Source organism: Larus michahellis, chromosome 11, assembly GCF_964199755.1.
Source record: "Larus michahellis chromosome 11, bLarMic1.1, whole genome shotgun sequence".
Taxonomy (NCBI): domain Eukaryota; kingdom Metazoa; phylum Chordata; class Aves; order Charadriiformes; family Laridae; genus Larus; species Larus michahellis.
The window spans coordinates 17,434,497-17,457,120 of record NC_133906.1 but is presented as its reverse complement, the minus strand read 5'-3'; the positions used below and the strand labels follow the sequence as shown (position 1 = coordinate 17,457,120).

The following is a 22,624-nucleotide window of genomic DNA, read 5'->3' as shown; positions in this document are numbered from 1 at the left end:
GAAGAAATCAAATGGGCCAGTGCACTGCTGAGACTGCCAGGGGCTGGTGTCGGGCATTGTGGGGGATCAGCTTTTTGACATACGGCATGGGTTAATTTATGTGTGTGCATACTCGCCTTCCTCCTGTGCAAGGGGATCCCTTGCTCGTGGGCAGTCACCGGTGCTGCAGGATTACCCGGGGGCAGCTGGTTCAGCAAAGACAGGAGGAACGGGCTAGGGATGGAGTTTCCCAGCAGAACCCGCCCAAATCCGCTTGCAATCCCACTAACACCAGTGAGAAGTAGCGTGGGCCGAGCAAGGATCTTGTGCTGGTAAACCAGAGCCTCCCTGAGCAAATATCCAGGTCTTGGGAGAAGGACTCACAACTTAGTGGTGCAGAAACGAGCAAACAGCTGGGGAATCTCACGGTTGGCTCTGCTGAGTGCTTTCTGAAAAATCAAAAAAAAAAAAAAAAAAGCAATTGTGGGCCAGGAAAGTAGTTTCTTGGGCTATTTTCAAATACACCAGGCAGAAGGTAGCTCCTCCAAAGTGCTGTGCCAATCCGAGCACCCCTTCGCACAGCAGGGAGGGCGCAGGGTGATTTCCAGCCACTTGCCCGGGGGCTGCGGGCTCAGCACTTGGCTTTGCTCACGGGGGCAACAAATGGTGCAGAGCCCCCCCGGGGGCTGAATGCCTGGAGCTCTGTGTGTGTGTGCGTGTGTGTGTGTGTGTGTACGCACACATTGCTCTCCTGCGCTCCCCCACCATCCCACCCCACCACCCTTCCACAATCCTTCCCTCCTCTGCAGCTTTCCAAAGCCGAGCAGGGACCCAAGTGATGGAGCCACAGAACCACATCAAGTGCAAGCGCACTTCTAAAAACTCCTTACAGCCAGCAGCAGGGCAGGATGACACATGGGGGAGAAACCTCATCATAGTTAATCTGTGGGGTTTTATGCTTCATCAGCAGAGTGCTCCCACCGGCCTTACACGACGAAATTGCAGATCGTGTCCATGCTACCCCTGAGCAGAGCTTGGGTTCCCGCCAGGCGGGCGATGGAGGACCTGCTCAGGCTGCTTCGCATCTCCGGACGCAGAGTTTCCAGCTGAGTTACCACTAGATGGTGGCAGGGTACAAGAAGTACGGTTATGAAACAGCCTGGACTTTGGTACCAGGGTGGAAAGATCCCTCCGTCTGGTGATGAGGGCTCTCTGCGTCCCGGGGCGGCCGGAAGGGCCAGATGGAGTAAAACCCACTCAGCTCGGTCCCCACCACAGTGTGATGTGCTGGAAGATGCTGTTGTACTGCCGTCCCTGCCTTACCAGCAGCCCGGGGCTGAAGAACAAGCATGAAGCCTGCCGGAGAGAAACACAGACAGCAGCAGTGGAGAAACAGAGCCATGGTCAGCCCCTCCACCCAAACCACAGAAAACAGCTCAGAATTAAGTTATTTTCTGGGTGTGCTATCACTTAGGGGTCCTAGACACAGCCCAGCTGATAACAGAGAGTTTAGAGGACAGTAACGTTGCAGGGTTTTCCACTAATGGTTATCCTAAACCGGTCTTGCAATTTTTTTAATCAGGCAAAGCTCTTTTATTAAAGAAATGCAACAGCTGTGGGAAGATGAGCCTGCCTTGGGTGAGCCGGCAGCTCGGATTAGCAGCCAAATGCTGAGCAGTTTGTAATAAATCATTTATTCAGCAAAACGGGGTCCTTTTTCTGTTTGCAAATAACTGGGATGTTCCTGCAGTTGTTTGTGATCAAACAATCTCCCATGCTACAGAAGTCATTTACGGCAGGTTTATTCGGATTGTTGTGTCCTTTGTGAGCTGTACTGGGGGTCTCCAGGACTGACCGGGACAGCTTCCAAAAGGAAATTGATCTCTGTATTTAAAGGATGGAGATCCCATGAAAAAGGAAAGCCGGACTTCTGTGCAACTGAGCTCTTCAGAGCAGAGGGAAGCAAACGCCGCTTTCCCGGGAGCTGAGCAGGCACCCGCTCCTCTGCACGGCGTGTTTGTGCTCCGACCATGGTCCGTCTGGGTTTGTTTTCAGCACGAGGAGCGGTGGATCAGGATCTCGGCGCATTTAACCCCCTTCCCCCTGCCAGCACGGCCAGAGGGGGTTGGAAAGGAGCTACACAAGTGATGTACAATTCTTCTGCGAGGCCTGGCCGGCAGGAAAGAGGTTGTTACTTGTAATAGGTAACAGCATTTGCACAGCTCGCTGCTTCCCTTGGTACAGATTTCCCAGCGACCGCCAGCGTCCCCAGGGCCACCCTCCCGGGCTCCGGCATCAGGGAGCGCTGAGAGTGACCCAGCACCCCGGGCTGCCGGCGGGAGGGGGGTTTTCACGGACCCCGGGCAGGAGAAAGCTCTCAACAACGGCAGCACAGTGTCCTCAGCCAGCCCCGCCACAGCGGGCAGCGCTCGGCTTCCCAACCTCTCCCTGGGGCATCCACACGGAAAAAACTGCACCAGCGCTCTGTCCCTTTGGGAGGGTCAGGTGTTTGGTCGGAGTCTGGATGTGCATTTCTGTAATTTAAAATGATGTATGGAAAAACGCAGGCATAAAAAGGTACAATGTAACTTTGTGCAGAAGAGTAATAATATAAATATGAAATATCAATATATATATAAATTCATATATAAATATGAAAATATTTATATTATTTCAAATAAATATCCTGGGCTGAATTCCCACGGGAAGTCACCAGCGAGCAGCCTCCACCATTTGCACGTTCTGAGACTCCAAAGTACTTTAAAAATAAAGCCCACGTGGCACCGAGCTCTGCCGGCCGCGGGAGCCGGCGACGACGAGAGCCAGGCTGCAGACCCCTGACACCAGCAGGGCCTAGAAACTCCCAGCAAAGGCTCCCTGGAGTCATTCTCCAAGCTTAATTGAAATCCCAAGGAAACGGAGTGCCTAAATCACTCCGAGCCTCCCCGGAGGTCTCCACCAGTGTTCCCAGCCAGCCGCAGAGCTCAGCTCCTGCACACCAGCCTTGTGCTAATCGGCGACGGGCGGCAGTAACGCAGTCTGCACAGCAACCGGGACGTCTCTCGCAGGAAAGCCAGTTACCATGTGAGCTGCCGTCAAGGCAACAGCTGTGGGTGCGACATTTCTAACCCAGCCCCGTCTAGTTAATAGGAAAACAGCTCATTAATGTTTCACGGGAATATCTTCGCTGTGTACCGGAGCGGCTGCTTGCTGTAATACACTGGAGGTTAGCGGGCTGGGGGATGTAATTGGAGGACACGAAACCAATCATCTGGAATCTGGCAGAAATTGGGTCAAACTGTTTTCCTTTCCCAAACTTTTAATGACAAACATGCTGGAGAGAAGCAGCTCACTGCACCGAGGCACGGAGAGGCTCAGGGTCACGCTAACCCCGTATCCGTCCCCAGCAAGAGCCGACGCTACGGCAAAGCCTGGCAGTAACGCCGCTCCCTTCCTGGCACGCTCTGACATGGGTTTAGGTACTGTCTCGCAGCAAGGGAGCAAAGTGGCAGCATTTTCCAATCATGCGCCAGTCACAATACTTGCTAGTTTACCCAAAAAGCCTTGTTTCTGGTGGCAGGAGTGTGGCAGGACCATGTCTGTGGGCTGGTGGCCGTCCCTTTGGGATGCCGGTGCCTTTGGGCGCTGCGGCTGCTCCAGGAGGAGCAGAGGGCAGAGAGGGGCAGAGGCAGAGAACTTCCAACCAGGCCAAAAACTGCTTGATAAAAAGTAAAAGAAAAAGAAAGTTATAAAAAAAGTGAATTTACAGTTCTACTGGTTACTGGGAATGCTTGAAATTGGCACCCTAAATGTCCCTTTGGAGACCTTGTAATCACAAAGTGAAGGGAAAGGACCTTCTGTTTAGTGTCTTTTTGACCTGGTTTTGGCAGCAGGCACGGCCTCCCAGTGCGGGAGCTCCAAAACTGGGATTTCTTTCAAACTGGGACTTTGCTGCCGCAGCCCAGGCAGTGATGCCCGTGCCCCGGTGCCCAGGGCTCGGCTGTGTCACCGCAGGCACAAGTAGAGCAGCAGCGTGGCATCACTGAGCTGTCACATCGGTGCCACCGCGTCGGACCCCATCCAGGCAGTGGGGCCAGCGGCTCCCCGGCTCCCGCGGGGGTATGGCTTTGCCAAACCGGGCTGGAGGGGCTGGTACTCTTTTACCTTTCCTGTACAGATTCATTACTCTGGAAAGCATGAGATGATTCCCTCCCCTCCCACTCCCCCCACATAAATATTCCTTGCAATATTCCGAAGCAGAAGTTATTTATGAAGCAGCCCTGGCGGTGCTCGTGCCCCATCAGGTGGACGGTGGCTTTCGGCAGCAGCGCTGCTGCCGTCCCACAGCCCCCGTTTGGCATTAAGAGTGTTTTTCCTGAGAATACTCAAAATGGGAGTTGACTGCGGTATTCATTTAAGGCTCCCAAAGATTAATTGGTTTGTTTATCCCAGCATCGACCAGCTTCAAAAATGCCCAAAGGAGAGTTGCCTGTTGCACTTGTGCAACTCTGCTCAGCCGTTTGAACACAAGGCTTGCCCAAAACTGGAAGCACGGAAAAAAAAAAGCTAGCAAACAAACAAACAAACAAACAAAGCAACAAAAAATTAACTCTGCAGTGTTTAGATCAACCAAGCCTTGCAGAATTAATAACTCGTGTGTTCCTTGGCAGCTCGGGCGCCGCTGCTGCTGTTTTCTTTTGCCATTAATCCCATTTGGTTACGGTTCTCACGCACTCAGGAATGCTGATTCACCGCGCTCTCGGGGGAGTATAAGTACAGGAGACCGGGATGGTTTCACCAGAGCCATCCTCAGAAGGGCTGGGAAGAAACCTACAGCAGTTTTGTGAAGAGACAAACCAGCGCTCAAAGGTGCATCTTCTTTTTTAATTAACGTGTTTTGAGCAGCCGCTTGAGGAAGGAGGAAACTGAACTGTGGTTGAGATAAAGGAAAAAAAAGAGGTATTCCTGTAATTTATATTTGGTTAATGATAGCTACTTTTTAAGCTGTATCTGGTATTTTTAAATTTATATTTTAATCTTCATATCATCAACAATGTAAAAAAGATGATAGAAAACAAATAAGTTATACTGGGTAATTACTGAGTAATTCCAATAACAGCGATTCGAGTAAATGTGATTTTCCTACAGCAACACCAAACTTCTAAAAGAAACTAATTTCAATAGATAGGAGGGATTTTTATTGCAAACCCAGATTTTTAGTGTAGTTTCATAAAGAAACATCTTACCTGACCACATTTGGTGAGGACCTTGATCACTTCAGAAGTTCTCGGGCGGGTGCAAGGTCTCGGCAGCCCCGTCCTCCCAGGGGAGGCTGCCGTGACACCCCCAAAACCATGCAGAGGGGTGACGATATGGAAAAGCTTTAGGAGAGGCCCCAACCTTGTTAGACATCTGATAACCCAACCCCGAGCCTGAAATTGCCCTGGAGATGATGTTTTCCTAATTCCGCTGCCATCGCAGAGGGGGTGGCCACGGCCAGCCTGGCACCTTGCACGGCCACGGTTCTACTTGCTCCATCGGACCATGCGGCTGTTGAGGAGACATCTCCAGCCGGGAGGAGGGAATTTCCAGGAGAAGGGAACGACCTCAAAGAGCTTTATAAAGAGAATGTATCCATGCACATCGCATGTGGAATTTTTTTTGCCAGATCAGTGAGTTTCCTCATGAAATGGCTTCCCAAGCTTTGTACTGCAGCTGCTTACAGTATCTGGGGTCTAAGGTGTTTTTTTTTTCCTCCATTTAACGGTAATTATGGTGCCTGCAAGCAAGAAGGAGAAATCTAAGCTGTAAGTTGTTACTACTGAATGATCCCAGCTGGTCATGGCTGTTAGCAAATTCAATGCGTGAAGGTTGAGCTACATTCATCTGTTTGGCATCAGAAGTCCAGACAAACAGCTTAAGCTTGCACACCTTTTATATTTAAATGCCAAGCAATGGATGTCTCCAGAAAGCAAATAATCTCTGCTTTGAACCGTCTCCTGAAGGGATGCACAAGTCTTTTGAGCTGCTTATTTCTTTCCACTGGAGATAAAGAGAGAGCTTGGATGATGAATGTGGGCTTGGGGGACCAGATCAGCAGCCAGAGCCAATTCCAGCCTGAACGCTGGCAACACTGAGAATATTTGTGCTAAAACAAAAGCAGTGATTTTTAATCTAGGATTTCTGCTTTTCTTTCCATCCCTCCAAGCAGCTCAGGAGAGTCGTATGGGGAGCAGCAAGGTTCAGAAGGGCAGTCACGCTCCTGTCCCTGGTCACCCAGGGGTGTTGGGCAGCGTGGCTATTCCCCGCTAACGAACAGCAGCCATCGGGGCTCCCTCTGAGGTCAGAGCTGGGAAATAAAAGCAGAAGGGAGGTTCTGCTGCAAAACAACAACTCACCTCCCCACCCAACGTGATGCTGCAGGAGAGGGATACTGGGGTTGTCCTGGGATTGCAACCAGTTTGCAGTGTGTTAATAAACCGGAAAACAAAGACAAATCCCTGCTGCCCAGAGACCCGCGAGGTCGCCCGCTCCTCCTGGCGAAGCAGTTTGCCGTCACGCACTGCCGTGGTCTGGCTCGGCGGGCGCCGGCTCAGCGAGACACAGCGGGGCGATGCCGGGGGCCGCGGGGAGAGGGGTGTTGGAGCCGGGAGCCGGAGGGGGGACAGGGCTGCCGGTGCCACCGCATCTCTGGGTGCACGGCTCGGCACAACACTGGGAGCGGGGAGGGAGGCGAGCGGCGATTAGGATGCTGCAAGCACCCCCCCGCCCTCTTGGGCAAACCTGCCAAAGCAGCGTGAACGTTGCTTGTGAAATGAGGCAGAGAAGGAGCAAAAGCAGCTCAAAATGCAAGGATTCACCGTTCAGCAATGAAATATGACGGTACTATGTCCTCTCTTTTCACACACCCCCCCAGCTCAGAGTGCCGGCAGCCCCTCCTGCGGCACGACCCCGGCACCGCGCTCACCTTTCACACAGGGGGAAATACAAGAAGGCAGCGGAGCGGCAGGGATTTGGTGTGACCGTCCCGTTGGGGACAGGGTGGCCCTGCCTCCCCGGTGCCCGTTCGCTGTGCCGATGCCGCGCGGCGTTGGCCAGATGCGGGCTCTCAGCAGGGCAGGCAGCCAGCGGGCTATATTTAGCAACAGCAACAAAACAGGCAGCGGAATCAGCTGACTGTAGGCAGGGAGCCTGATGCTCGGGTTAGTTTTAGACAGCACATATTCTGCCCTGAAAACGGGGAGAGGGAGAGACGCGGGAGCTGAAGGCCGCCCGTCCCTCCGCACCCGGCAGCAGCGCAGGTAAGGGGAGGCCGTCGCCAAAGCTGGGGTCTGGAGGCGGGCTGCCTCCCAAATATTGCTGGGAAGGAGCCAGGATGGGTGCAGGATGCTCCAGGCGTGGCCAGGAGGGGAGGCCGCGGGGCTGGGGGGGTCCCGCTGTCTGCGTGCCGGCAGGATGGTGGGTGGGAAGGTGACCTCGGTGAAGGGGATGGCGTCCGGGCTGGCACCGAGCCACCTCATCGGAAGAGTTTTATTGTAAATAGGTAATTTAATTTCCTTCCGGAGGAAGGGCACGTTAACAGGACTTAGTTAACGATTAGCGCTATCATAAGTTAACACGACATTATCTGAAGCATCCGGCTGCCCCCTCGATGCCGGGGCAGGACGGGTGGGTGACTGAGCCGAGCTTGGGCAAGGGGCGGGAAGGAAGGCGGAGGAGCAAGCCCTAATGCTTAAAAAAATGAGAAGAAAGGAGCAGACAGGATAAAAAAAAAGGAAATAAAAAGGCCATAAGCTTTAAAACAAGCACGTCCTGCTCTCAGCCCAGCAAATCCCAGCTTGGCTGACTTTACCGATAGCACCTGAGACGGAAACCAGTAAAAGCCAGCAGCGGCTGCGGAGGGATGGGCACCCCCGAGCTCTGCCCCGGGCTCGGCGCGAGCTGCTCGTGGTGCTCCGAACGGGAGCTGCAGCTTCGCAGGGAGGTTCAACAAAGCCAGATTTATCTCCAGCAATGACAAGCAAGGCATTAAAATAGCCAGCAAAGCACTTTCGTGTTTAGTCACACAACAAAGCTATATTGTGTCGGCAGATTATCCACATACAAATTCCATTGGAGGGGGATAGTAAAGAAAAAATAAAAATGGATCCAGACTATGTGGTCCTTTCTGCCAGACGGGGAGATAAGCAAAGCACAGGGGAGAGTATTTGGAGAGGGGAAAAAGAAAAAATCAGTCCAGTTTGCAAACACTGTAACAGGAAATATTTGTACAAAAAGGTTTACTTGATTAGTGGGAGAAATTTGATGGAAATCCATCCTAAAAAAAGCTGAGGATAGCTATTTGAATATAAGGGACATGAATTAAATCCCTTTGACTCTACGTAAGTATTTAGGGAAGGCTCTACCACTCCATAACTACGTTTGTGAACCACTGGCAGAGACAAAAATGAACACGTTTGTACACTGTCACCTACGGCTTCTGGGAGAGATCAGCTGTAACGTCACTATTTCAGGGACGGTCCCCATGGGGGCAGGTCAGCTCCTCTCCTGCTGAGATCAGCTCTCGCCTGTTCGGACACTACGTGAAGTCAGAGCCCTGTTACAGCGAACAAACCCGCGGGGGGGTATTGAGTAAGGAGAGTAGTTTGTCCCTTGCTGGTACAGCCGGACAGTGAGAGGAGCCAGCGTCCCTGCACCACGCTGCTGCGGCTGCCGGCCCCCTGCGCTGCTTCAGAAGGGAGCGCCGCTGCTGATCTCTTTAACGAACCTTTAATTTTCTACTGCACTTAATCACTTGGCTTCTTTTGTATACATGGGTATGAAGCCATGGATATAGAAGTACCGCCAGCAAACTTTAAAAATGCAGTTGCTCTAAACACCACTGTTTGCCAGAAGAAAACACGAGGTGGCTGAGGTAGCACGGACTCCACAGAAACAAGCCCTGAATTTCTTTACCTGACTTTCACATGCTGATCATGTCTGGTCTGTTCTTTGCAGCCATGGCACCCCGGATAAGACTGAATCTTTCAAAGCCTCTCCCAACCATACGGGAAACCCACGAGGAAGCGATGGAAGATTCAACCAGCAACCCAAAGCGCACTGGAAGCACTGCAGCCAGCCCAGACGCGTACTCCAGTGATGACTACGCTCAATCCATCTGCCACCTCGCCAGACCCACCTTCCCGGGCCTTCCTGAAAGCATCCGTAAGGTTCAGGACAGAAAAACCCCGAAGACCCTTGATGACAGGTCATGGTCCCCTTCACAGCAGGAAATGTCAAAATGTAAATTGACCAATTTCATCTCAAATGTGGTGCCGCTGAGAAAAGTCACCCCCGCGGAAGCCAACTTCTGGTCCAGAGAGGACCCCCTGGCACAGATTTACACCCATGCAGGAAAGCTCTGCTCCTCCAAGGCTTCTTTGTACGGTAAAAGCTCCAGCACCGGTTACTCCCAGTGCAGCTCTTCCTCCCCCAACAGTGAACTTCATCCCCCAACCATGAAAGACAAAGCCACAGGGAACCCCAACTCGCCGCGAGTGTTCAGTTTTCCAAGACTTCCCTCCCCAAGACCAGTGCAGAAAGAAGTGGTCTGCTCAGAGCTGAGGTGTCCCAGAGGAGAGGAGGGAGCAGTTTTAGCAAGTAAGCCGAGTCAGAAAGAAGACGGCTCCGTGTTCATCGCTGGTGAGGAGCCTTCGCCGTGCTCAGCCAGAGGGAAGCTGCTGGGAAACCCAGTCTTGTGCTGCTCTGTAAGGAAGCAGAGTTGTTTGTTCAATGCAGCAGGCGCCAATGAAAAAGAAGGGAGAGAAACTCCTCAATGTGACAAAAATGCAACGGGGGGTGTCCCCACTAAGCAGAGATACTCTGAGTGCTTCCAGGTAGCTAAAAAAGCCGTGATCCATAACTGGATTTCAGAGCACAGATGCATCTGGAAAGAAGCAAAGGTAAAAGCTTGTTTGCTCCCAGCCATTGCTGAAGTGTGAAGAAGTAGCTGCTCAGAATAATTTTATTCACAAGAAATAACTAGAAGCTCTCCCTGGAGTCCTTACACAGAAAACATGGCTTGAATGTGCATGCAAGTCGGGCAGACTTTAGCGACCCATCATATCCCCCGTCAGTGGGCAAAGGCACAATTCAGAGTCTCATCCACTAAGGAAACAGCAACTGATTCTCATTCTGGAAAGGCAACAGCTCATAAAGCATCTCCCCCCACCTATTGCCCAGAACTGCCCTGAGCACGGAGAAAAGCAGAGAATATAAACCCCATCTGCTCTGGAGGAGAAGAGATCTGTGGGAACATCAGACTACTGGTGTTTTCCGGCAAATGCCAAACAGCCAGATGTTGCCCACACCTGGGTAAAGTTATTCTGAAAGGAACATTTTGACCGATGCTTGGACAATCCTGCGTGTGCTCTCTGTGACACATACGTTCACTAGGAGACCCGCTATAGATCACCGTCAACACCAGAATGACCCTGGGTAGGTCACCTGTTAGTGCAGTACCGCAAAGAAATATCTTTAAAAAAATATAAGAAGTCTTTTATGAGGATTTGCTAGAGGGCAACATCGAGAATATCAAAACTCCTCCAGGTGGGGGGTTTCCTCTTGCTTACCCTGGCACAACCCTGTTACCGTCACTCCTTGATTCACCCTTGGCAGGAGGAGAGCCAGGCGCCAGCGCTGCGGCTCTCCTGGAGCTGTAACAACCTGTGATGCCACCTCTAAAAAACCCCGGTGTCGCGCTGGTCTCTGCCCCGTCGCCCCCGCACCAGCCGGGCCGTGCACTGTGGGCACCCCCAGCGTGTGCTGCGGGGGTGTGGGAGCCCCAGGAGCTCGCGGGGGCTCCGCAGGCTCAGCGGCACCACGCGGAGAGCAGCTTCGGCTGAGGGACAGCCTGGGGACGCCGGGCTGGCCTTCACGGGACTCGAACGTAAAACAATCATTTCTGGGTTTCCCTTCCTATCTGTGCTTCTGTGTTCTCGCCTACCTGGCCGTGCTAACGCTGCTGTCTGGGCTTCGCCTGCTGCTGTGAGACCGCAACGTGAAAAACCCACACGTGCATGTTACAACCCCCCAGCACACCACGCGTATGAGCCAATGCAGCTGATGTTAGTGCTGCACGGGGTGCCCGTAGGAAGAGAAGCATTCCTGCGCTGCTGCGCGGTCCCAGCGTGGTGCGGTGAGCACGTGGCCACGGCCATCCCTCGCTGCTGCGCGGAGACATCTCCACCCAGAGAAGCGTCTGCTGCAGGCAGGACGGCCGCGCGCACCCGCGTTTGGTACCGCACTACGGCACTCTCCGTAGCCAGACAAGAGAAGGAGGTGAGAAAACTGCAAAGCAATACTAGCGTGATTATTACTACTACTACTGGGAATACATCTTTTTGGCACAGAGGAGAGCAGAGGGACCAGGCTGTTTGTTCAACCGCGGTTAAGGTGGGAAATACCACCGGAAAGCTGCAATTATACAAAGGCTCACAAGCGATTTCTCAACCACCCTCAAGCAGACTAAATCAGAAGGCAACTTCTGCTCAGTACCAACACGAGTGTAAATACGCCCGAGGATCAAAAGGTGAGCATATTCAAGCTTCTCATTCCCACATCTCTTACCTCAAATATTTCTTCTCCTGTTGAAACTCATTAGCGCTGTGGAGCTGAACTGCTTCTCGTCTTCGTTTTTGAACTAACCCCGTGGCAAGAACAAAAGTGAAGGCGGCTCCAGCATTTGTCAGAGCCAATGGAGAGAGCTGGATCAGGGAGGTGCCGGCCTGCTCTGCCTCCGCATCTTTCCCTTCCTTCTCAGGTTAACGCCGGGATTCAATGATGCTTGTCCTCATTGCCCTGCTGACGTTTTAGTTTCTCTCTGTGTGAATGTTTATGACACCAATGCCTAGCAAGTCTTGTGCCAACTGCATGTATCACTGCTTTTGACAGAGAAAACAAATAAAACCGTTATATCAAGCTGCTGTTTCCGTTACTGCAGAACCACAGGTGACTATTCTCAGTGCAGGGCTGGTCCACAGCACATGAGCTTATGACTCGCCACCCAAACACCTTCTCATCCCACCAGGCCACCAACAGAGCCAGCTCCCAGGCCCTTTCCCCACACATCCGATGCCTTGCAAAGCTTTTCTGCCTTGCCAGGGTCAGGCCTTCTGTGCCCAGGACCCAGGCAATCACAGAATCACAGAATGGCCAGGGCTGGAAGGGAGCTCTGGAGATGATCCGGTCCAACCCCCTGCCAGAGCAGGGTCACCCAGAGCAGGTGGCACAGGAACGCGTCCAGGCGGGTTTGGAATGTCTCCAGAGACGGAGACTCCCCCACCTCCCTGGGCAGCCTGTGCCAGGGCTCTGCCACCCCCAAAGTAAAGAAGTTTTTCCTCACGTTGAGATGAAATTCCCCGTGTTCCAGTTTGTGTCTGTTGCCCCTTGTCCTGTCACTGGGCACCACTGAAAAGAGTCTGGCCCCAGACTCGATAAATCCTATCTTGAAAAGCACAGCCCTCCCCTTCTCCACCATCACCTTTGTTGGGAACGAGCACGTCAGCCCCTGTGAAGTCGCTGGGCAATTAACTGCTGCAACAGCTCCCGGGATAAGGCAGTTTTGCAGCTGTGTAACACCATCCATCTCCCGCGGACGCTCTGGGCGGGCTGGGCAAGGAGCCGGTGTGTGGGGCAGCCCCTCGCCCCGCTGCTGCCGGCGTCGGCTGCTGCAACAGCCCCGCGGGTCCCCAGAAGGCGACCGAGAGCTGCCGAGGGAGCCTGCAGTCCTACCAGAGGGAAATAAACGGGATGCGTTGGACGCGGTGACATGGCATGTAGTTATACAGCCCTTTCCTCCCTGTTCCCTCCTTTAGTGTCCGTACTGCCCCATGGATGCACACCTGGGGCCACTGGGAAGCGCTCCCTCTCTTTTCCTCTATACAAAAGAGTGGTTGAGAAATCAGCAGTTGGGATAAACCTGCAGAAGTCACGGCCTGTTCCGAAGGGCTCCCAGACAATAAAGAATACCTTATCTAGGAATTTAGGTCACGGAGTGAGATAAAAGCCATGCTGCTTCCATGGCCAATCTCATGGCAGCCTCTGCATTCGAAGTCACTGGCAGAAAAACCTCATTTATTGAGATCACCAGAACTGCCGAAGGGATTTGGATTAATTTGAATGGGGAATTGGTATCCAAATCCCACCGGCAGCTTTCAGTCTCAGCCTTCGCAACCGGTTCACAAGCAATCCAAGGGCTAACGTGCAATTTTGCTTGCATGATCATGCAGCCTTTTACTGCTGCAAACAGCAAATGCAGTTGGACACGGAAAATCACGACCAGAATTTACAAACCAGAGACGGAAAGGTAGAAACAGAACTGTCCCACTCTTCCCTCAAATGCTTGTCTTTTAAGCGGCAAAGATACCGATCAGGTCAAATCAAAGGTGAGGAAGAAAAAGCTCCGTGAGCCTCGTTAATGGTTTCTGATGATTAGACCTGTACGATGCAGAAGCAGCTGAGAAACTCCTGCAGCAGCCGCAGCACATGGAGACCCCCACCCACCGCAGGAGGGGCCTCTGGGCCAGCACCCACGGCCGGGAAGACAGATGTTGAGCAGAAGCTAAAATACGAGCCAGCAGCGTGATTACGGACAGGGGTAGGTGACGAGCGGGTCGCTCTCGGTGAGGGAACAAACGCCCAGAGACGAGCTGGGGCAGATTGACGGGCTGCACAAGAACCGGGAGATGCAGGAGGCGCCGAGCGAGGTTGGCAAAACCAGTTTCTAAAAAAGGGTCTTTAAATGTGAGCCTGAAGTTAGGATAAAAGCAACTATTTATGTTTTAACAAAAAAAATCCAACTCTAAAAGCTCCAAGAGAAAACATGGTGCCTAATTTACGGGGACCAGACCCAAGCCCCCGGCAGAACTCAGGGGCTTAAAGCAGAGGCTTCGTGGATGGTGCATCAGGCTTTTGCCATGCCCTGAAGTGCCTGCAATTGGGCCTAATTGCTTGTTGAGGGCATATTTTAATTAACTTTGAGCCTTCCTAGGTGGAAAGTAATGATAAATGGTGCACAATGAAGTTAAACTGCATTTAGTGACTAAGCAGGAATCCCTCAGCTTTGAATGAAAACCTCGTATGTCCCATCAGCAACGCGATTAATGGCAAAGCACTTTGCATTTGCAGCTGTAACCACAGGCAGAAGAGCAATCTGAAATGACGGCTGAAAGCTTTTCTGCTTGTATTTGAAGAGCCAGATCATTCGAGCACCGCGCTCTGCCTCGCTCACCAGAGTCCACATGTGTTTTTGTGGGTGGCATCACTTATGTGGGCCACAGTTGACAGCGGTGCTGAGTCCTGAAGCACCACATCTTGGGCTCGTGGCCTTTTTCCGTGCTCTGGGATTCTCAAGCATAACTTAATTTGCCTGGCACGAGCTAGAGCTGATGCAAAATACATGTTGTGTAAATACAGAGATAATGTTCCTGGTAATCGCAGCCTTCCTGGAATTAATGCTCCTGGAGGCAACGATTCCGAGGACTGTTGTGAGGAGCTGTAGGAAAACTGGGCATTTTTGGAATACCATTTAGTTGCTACATAATGTTTGACCAAATGCCATTTAAAATCAAAGGGAACCTCTAAGTGCTTTGGTATGGGCTTGTAACGGGAATAATTTTCTGCTGCATTTAAAGCACAGATTTCTAATAGCAGCCAATGAGGGAAATCAAATTATTGGTTTATTTATTTGTGTGCGTGTGTTGGCATTTTGTCAACCATTTCTTGCCTTTGCTTTTGAATTAATCTAGCTGAAAGCCCCTCAGCCTGCTGGGAGCTTGGCAAAAACCGTGTGTTAACCACGTTTTATCCGCCTGCACTTCACACAACTTGCAGCGACTTTTCCCCTCCGCCATCAGCAAGTCTCGGTTCTGCAAAGCGGGGCGGTCACGCGAGGTGAAAGCAGAAGCAGCCGGCAGGGAGCCTGCCACATCTCATCTGATGGTGGAATATGACAACTAAAAGTCAGTTGAGTTTAGCTGAACGTTCCGTTATTTTTCCCTTGGTCACAAATGTGCAGGAGAGAAAGCGGTGTTGTGCAGGAGACCAGCGGTGCCGGGCTGCAAGACTTATATCTTTCCAGCACACTCGATGGAGCATCGGCTGGAGCTTACCTGGCTCAGCTTCAGAAAAGGGAGATGCCACGTCTTGAGTGTCCAGACTCCAAAGCAATTACACGAGAAATACCAACTTTGCTCGCGATGCTCGTCACGCTCCCCCTCAGCTCACGCTAGAGAAGCACCAAACTGCACAGCAAATGTTGTGACGTTTGCTGGCAGATGGCTTTTATGGGTTAGGAAAGCCAACTGCCCACCAGGTCCTGTTCAGCCGGGTGCTGTACGGACGCACGGAGAGCGGCTGTCCCCGACTTGCTGAGCCTATGAGCCATTCAAACGTCATTAGTGAGATTAGCCGGGTCCTTCAGATTAAGGCTGACCTGCACGAAGAGCAAAGGAACCTGAGCGTGGTCCTCGCGCAGAGCCCAGCCAGCGCTCCTAGTCAGAAATATTCCCGGTCTTTAGGGCAAGCAACTACAAGCACAGCTTTGATCATTCCCAGTTTTGAATCCAGAAAGACCGTACTCAGGACCCCAGTTCAAGGATGTCCGAGCAGCTGACGCTGCAATTAGCAGCAGTTTGGCAGTGATGGCAAAACAAGTTTCGTCTCCTGCGCGGGCAGAGCAGGTAGGGCCGAGCTGGAGAAGCTGCAGCTGGGGCTCTGCCGCTGCGCCCAGACCCAGCTCAGCCCCAGCACCCCCTGAAACACCCCCATCCCGCTTCCGCGAGGTGCTACGAGAGGACAGGCAGCGTGGCCAAGGCGCCGCGACATCCCAGCTGCTCGGCAGACGTGCAGGTGTCCCCCGCGAGGGTCGGCAGCACAACCTGCTCCTCGGACACTGGTTGCTGTGCACACACTCAACGCTGCCTCAGCTCAAAACCGGTTTGTTGGAACAAGGGTGCATGGGTGGAAAATTAAAAGTAGAGGATTCCAGGAGAAAGCATCAGGCCTTCGTGCTGTGCAGGGTCAGCTCCTGGAATTAATTGCTGCAGGATGTCAACAAGATGAAATTTAGCAGGATTCAAGAGAGGATTAGACAGTCCTGTGATCAGGAGCGTTTGTGCAATGCTAACTGGGTCAAAGAAATACAAGAGAAATTAAGTGTTGTGCTTCCCTGAAGGGCTGAGCTGGTACCAGCTGGATTTAAAACACATTCCTCCCAGCCTCCCCTTCCCAATCTTTTTATAGCAACAAGCAAATAGCAGGGTCTATTGCAAAGTCTCTTCTCTTTCCTTAGAACAATACATAAAGCATCGCCTGCTCTAGGAGGTCCCCGAGAATTGAATTCCGAGACTGGTCACGGAATCACGGAATCACGGAATCTTCAGAGTTGGAAGGGGCCTCTAGAGATCATCTGGTCCAACTCCCCTGCTAGAGCAGGATTGCCCAGAGGACATTACTCAGGACTGCATCCAGGCGGGAATGGCACGCCGGTCCATGCCACGGCGTGTGGTGAGACCCTCCTCTTGTAATTTTAAAGATAGGAAATGAACGTTTTAACTTCTCTGCTGCCTCTGTGCTTCAGATCAAATCATTTATCAGGAAGAGAATGAGCTGCACAATAAACTGGCTGCAGATGAGAGCTGGTTGGGTCTCCACCCTTTAAACCCTTTTCTAAGCATAATTAACCAAATTAATTATATAAGAATAGGATAGCATCAACCAGAAAAACATGCAGGGGTGATAGCTGAATCCAAAAGCCAACACTGGCAGCATGGCAGGGAAGTGTCGGGGGGCAGTGGATTCTAGCACTGCAGAGAGGAGAAGAAATTGGGTCTTGCCGCGGGTAAGCAAAGCAAGAACCCCAGTGGAACACGGACGTCGCTCTTCAGGCGGGCAAATACACACTAACTGCTCCACGGAGGCAGCTCCTGGAGGTAGCTCCCATGGAGGTCGTAGCTGGCAGCTGAGGCGCTCAGTAAGATCTTTTCCAAAATTTTCTTTTTCATTAGAAAGACACTGACAAAAATCTATGTAGTCTTTGCACATTTTTCTGACACGGTAAAAATGCTCCTGGCTCAATATACCAGAAGGCACGGAGCACCGCCTGTGACAGCAAGGGCAGTAAAACCCACTCCAGGCTCATCTGTTCACTTGATTAAATTTCCCTGTCTTCAACAAAAGGATTCAGAGAGAAATGTCTCGCTAAACTTAACACTGGCAGCAGAATGTTACCGGTAATCTCAGTCCAGCAGCGGAAATCTTTGGATTCTGCGGCCAAAGACAAAACCTTCTTCTTACAGTCCGTTGGAAATGATACGGGATAGAAAGGAAAACATGTCAACTTTTAAATATCATCCCATCAGGCTTGGCAGAAATTTGGGATGCCCACTGCCTTCGAAATTTTGGCATTGGAAAATAAGGATGAAAACAACTGCTGCCCAAATTGCCAAGGAAACAAACCCTCCTCAAACCTCCCCACCAAATTCTGTTGCATCCAATGCCGTTTGGTTGATTCTAGCAATTTCGCTTCAAATTGAAGCTCAAACTGGGTTTGCAAAATGGTATTGCATTTTCTGTTTCCCTTATTGCCTGCTCTTCCAGGAATAGCAACGCTTAATGCGATCTGTGACAACTTTCTCAGACTCCCAGACACGGCAGGGCCGCGAGGGCCCAGCTATCAGACAGAACTCTCTAATTAGGATTTATTAGAATCCTTTTCTTTCTCATTAACAGTATCAAGGGCTACATTTACACGGCGGTTTTTCACAAGTATCTTTTTTTTTTTTCTCTTTCTAGAGAAGCGTTTCTCGCTTGGACCATAATTAAACAGTTGGACTGTAAGATTTTACTGCTCCTGGTACAAGCACTTACATCCCGATCCGCACGAGCTCCCGAGCTATTTCAGCTCCATTGTACTTAAAACAGACAGCACTTACGGATCGTTACGGCTCAGGGCCTTTGCAGACATATTTCAAGAGCCACTGCTTTCTGAATCTTAGAGTGTTTTTAAAATCACCATGAAAGTGCCAGACCGCACACATTTCTCCCGCTGGGGACAGAGGAGGGACCAACCCACCTGACAGAGGGAAGGCACATTGCTCAACCTGCCACGAGAGGTACTCCAGGCAGGACACGGACACCTGCCCTTCTCATACCCTTCGATCTACCCGAATGTGGAGCAATTGCACCTCGTCATGCTCCCCCCGCACGCTTCAGCTCCCGGGAGGTGACGGTCACCTGCAGGACACGAGGGAGCAGAAACGGCCGAGGAGCCTGAGCTGGGGACCGCAGGCACCATCCGCTGCGCAGTCCGGACACCCAGGACCTTCAGCAGGTTACTGGCTTTTGGAGTTATTTTTGCATTCTGTAGAATGGGAGTCATTCTTCCTCGGGGCAAGACAGAGGATTTGTAAGATCACCCAAGCCTGTAAGAAAAGATAATTATATAGAACCAGATTTTTCATAGCAGCAAAGAATTGCAGTGGCAAACGAGGAGCACGTGCTGCAGCGCTGGGTGGGTTCTCTCTCCTTATTCATTTCAATAGTTCCTACAGGACATGAGTAATACAAAGACAAATGTAGCGACAAGGCTGGATCCCTACTGAAGATGATGTAACTAGATGAAACCGGAGTTTTCACACTGTCAGATGTGAAAGCTTAATTGAACTGTACAGCCATACCGAAGGCTCAGGACGGACCCAGCTCACTGGACCGCGAATCCCTGTGTTTGGTGCTGCAGGTCAGACCCTCGCCCTCCCCGCCTGTGGGGGTTCGGTGGGTTGGGATAGATCCCAGGGAAGCCACTCTGTTCTGCATGCACACGTGGTAACTTCATCTTTCGTACTCCTGGAATATCAGTTTTTCCCAGTGAAAGCCCAGTGGAATTAATAGAAAATTTCCTGTTGGCCGTCTTGGGCCAAGACCCAAATTTCTACCTTTTGTTCATCTCCCTCCTCCCTCACTGCTCCCTGGATGAAGGATTCCACCTAAGGGAGAAATTGTTACCCAGAGTGATCCCAGTGCTTCCTGTAGTCTGTTACCTAAACGCAGACCAGAAATGCTGCTAGTTTAACGTGCGCAAGTGCTTGCAGGAGTAGCCCACGCTAATACAGGGGTACGGCCTCTCAGGGAGCAGCTGAGGAAGTCTAAACCTTCAGCTGCACTGAAAAAACACTGCAAAGGGAAAGAACACACTCATGAACTGAGAAACTGAAACTCAAAACGCACGTTGAAGGATAAGCACGTTTGTCTCACTCCGCTCCCACCAGGCAACGCACCTAGATTTCTGATTTCTTATTGAATAGAGTTGCTACTGTTCACTGGAAAACTCACGACCACACCGAGACAAAGGAAGCTCAATCTTCAGAGGTGTGAACCAAGACAGATATTTAATATCTCCGTTTGCTTCCTTTGCATGGTAACCTGTAATTCGTATTTCTGAGGTTTCAGCAGCAGCTCTTCCACGGATGGCAGCACACGTGTCCCACCACGCGCGTGAGTCCCCAGGTCTAACAAGAGCTGGGTTTGAAGCACCCCAACGCCACCAACAACGCTGACTGAAGCGCTCTCACATCCCACTGGAGCCTGGCTCGTGTCCCCACAGAGCCCAGAAAACCGCAGAGAATAGCTAAACAAGAAAAGTGACTGACGTGTTAGAAGAAACAGCCCCGTCCCGGGGACCGCCACAGTGCCAGACGCGGCGTCAGGCAGGATGCTTCCCTTCACCCCACGCTGAGGAGAGCGTGGGATGAGAGCAGGATGCTTCCCTTCACCCTCACGAGAGCAACCTCCATGCCATTCCCAATGCTCTCCTCCCCAGGGCTGTAACTGGGAGCGACGGGAGGGGAGGAGGTGGTTAAAAGCTCCTTCAGCATCTCTAGGCTTTCCCCCATCTAATCTCCGTCTTGGTGGCGTCTTGCTGCCAGGGTCAGCAAAACCAGCACATAGCATGGTTCAGGTCTTCAGGCCAAAAAGCAGACAATATTTTAACTGGTATGCTGTTTTTTGAAAAGGAAGAAGGAAAATAAAATCAATAAATCCGCCCTCTGAAGAGCTATCAATACCGTTAGCCGCAGTGGAAACCTGCCATTAATTCACTACTGGCACCCAAAGGGAGCAGTCTGTGCCTTGAAATAGAAAAAACTAGGAAAAAATAAATAGAAAAACTAAACTAACCTGACTAGAAAAAAAAAAAAAGTGTGCTATGAACAATAAACTGAAGCTTAAATCTTTGTGGTCATTAAAATCCAGCAGGAGTGTATATATGGTTTTATTTTCTCTAATGTATATTTTTTTTACAATAAACATTTAGCATTTTTAAAATAAATTAATACTGTCCACTCACACGCCAGGAAGATTTAACCAGAACACACCTTCCTATCTTTTAAAAATTGATAATCTGTGAGGATACTAGGCTTACTTTGGAATAAGAAAATATTCAAATGCACCAAAGGTCCCTGTAGCTTAATTAGCTTTACTGCTTTCCATGCAAACAGAGTGAGTGAACATTTAGAGAGCGAACAATTAGTGCCTCTGGGTTACAAGGGGAAGATGAAAAGCAAGAAAGTAACCAGAATTCTCCCCTTTAACGAAGTACAGCTTCTCCCCAAAGGTCACCTGATGAACCTCGCATCATCTTGCCCTTTCCACTTACCTTTTTTCTTGGTTTCTCCTCCTTCCCTCTCTCTCTTCAGACTCAATTCCCGATGTTTTAAGGCTCCTCTTCTCTACCCATGTCAATACAAAAGAAATACCAAAGTCGCCTGCACCGATTTGGGACATTCCCACCCCCTAAGGCACAAACCAACTTCGTACTATCACCCAAGAGCCACTGGACACGGGGGTATGAAGGAACAGTAACTTGTAACGGTAACTGGCCAGAGCGATTTTGTATCTGATTATATTAAAATAGCTGTAGTTATTTTACTGCAAGTTAACGAAAGACAAATTTTATCCTACCTGGCTTAGGACCATGGGGCACAAGCTCAACTCACATCTTTGTCTTTGAGCGAGAGACGCTGTTTTCCATATAGTCTCTCTGGAGAGGACTCCAGGCTCTCCGTGAATTTTGGCACAGTTTCTCTACAGACAGATATCTCAATACTTGCACACCATGTTAGCAGATACTACTTAGGAGCTCAAACCTTCCAATTTGGAACCACGTGGCAACTGTACTCATCTTAAAACATAACATTAAGTAGATTAAATGCAGCTAGCAAAGGCCCCAGAATGATTTTACCATTGAGGACCAAGTAGATAATTTCATTCCCATCACGATAGCTGGATTTCTAAAGCCAATATTTAATTGGCATGGACATTACCAAACCAGCTGCTGCCACTGGAAAAGGTTCGTTCCTGGGCCTGAATTCCTACAAATACTCTTAAGAATAATTCTGCAAGATCAACTTTCTGGAGGACACTCTCAAATACGTTCAGTCTAACGCTGCACACGAAGCCTGTGTTCCACGCACCATCTAGTGGCAAGACCGCAGATGTGATGGCAGAGATGAACATCTCACACCTGAGACGGAACCACAGAGAAATCATTGCTGAAGCCTGCAATGGACTCATCACTCTGTTGGGGACTTACAGCTGCTTCAAGGCAGCAAATTTTAAAACTACAAACAAGCTGAACACTCCGGGGTGTGTGGTATTCACGGAAACGCTGAACTACATCGTTTATTTCAAAGCAAAGCGGTGCAAACACACTGAAGGCGAGCTCTGAAGAGACACGGGGGTGCCAGTGAGATGTCTTGTGCTTCAGTGCTTTACACAGCAAGCCTGCTCAGATGTTTTATGTTTTCTGCTGCTAGCAACGGGAACATCATATAAGCGTCTGCATTGTTACACACTCTGATGTAGAAGAACCCCCCCAGAACGAACATGATATTATAATAAACTAAGGACAAGAGTTAGCAGAATCTCATTCCTAAAAAAAGAAGATAAAAGAAATCTTAACTTTGCTCCCCTTCTATGGTAAATTAATGGAACCTTTGAATCCCTTTCCCGCTGCCAGACTCCAAGTCTACTCTGGGCTTTCTGGGGTGGGGAGGGAAGAGGAAGGAACGAGCCAGGTCTACTGGACACAGACAAAACCCATGGAGCCTGCACGACTGATCTGACTGCCTGCCTTGGGAAGGTCAGAAGATGGCCAGACATGAAGACGTCGGGTTGAGAGGCGAGTAGGTTTGGAAGCAGGTGTTCCACAAAACTCTGGAGGCATTACTAACCAGGTCTTCACTTCGCAATCCAAACCCAAGCGATTCAAGTAGCTTTTGAATCTGCAGATCTAGAAAGTTACGATAAGCACAGGGAAGTCTTTCTGGGATTCTCCAGTTTCTTACATCCATCCATTTTACCCCTAACACACTTCGCTCACTCCGGCTGCACGTGCCACTCTCCAGGAAAAACCTTTAGGAATTAAGTTAAAATATGAATTAGACTTCAAGAAGGTTTGAAACAGATATTGGATTTATTGGTCAGCTATGAGTAGGAAAATACATTGGTAAAGAAAAAGAAGACCCTGTATATAAATATAATACTAACTAGTTAAAATTTGACCAAGAAGAAAGTTCCACTGAAGAGAACAGTAAAAGCCCTTGTTTACCAT

General features: G+C 50.5%; 1 protein-coding gene across 1 annotated transcript; it reads left to right on the top strand.

Annotated features, from left to right (window-relative positions):
• The first annotated feature begins 6,951 nt into the window (after positions 1-6,951).
• On the top strand, positions 6,952-11,935 carry LOC141749978 (uncharacterized). The gene is made up of 2 exons (XM_074604332.1): positions 6,952-7,280; positions 8,977-11,935. Exon 2 carries the CDS (start codon positions 8,979-8,981, stop codon positions 9,957-9,959), a length of 981 nt encoding a protein of 326 aa, XP_074460433.1. The 5' UTR covers positions 6,952-7,280; positions 8,977-8,978; the 3' UTR covers positions 9,960-11,935.
• Positions 11,936-22,624: the final 10,689 nt, after the last annotated feature.

Excerpts from the sequence above, each read along its gene's own strand:
- LOC141749978 (XM_074604332.1), top strand. The coding sequence starts at position 8,979 with ATGGCACCCCGGATAAGACTGAATCTTTCAAAGCCTCTCCCAACCATA.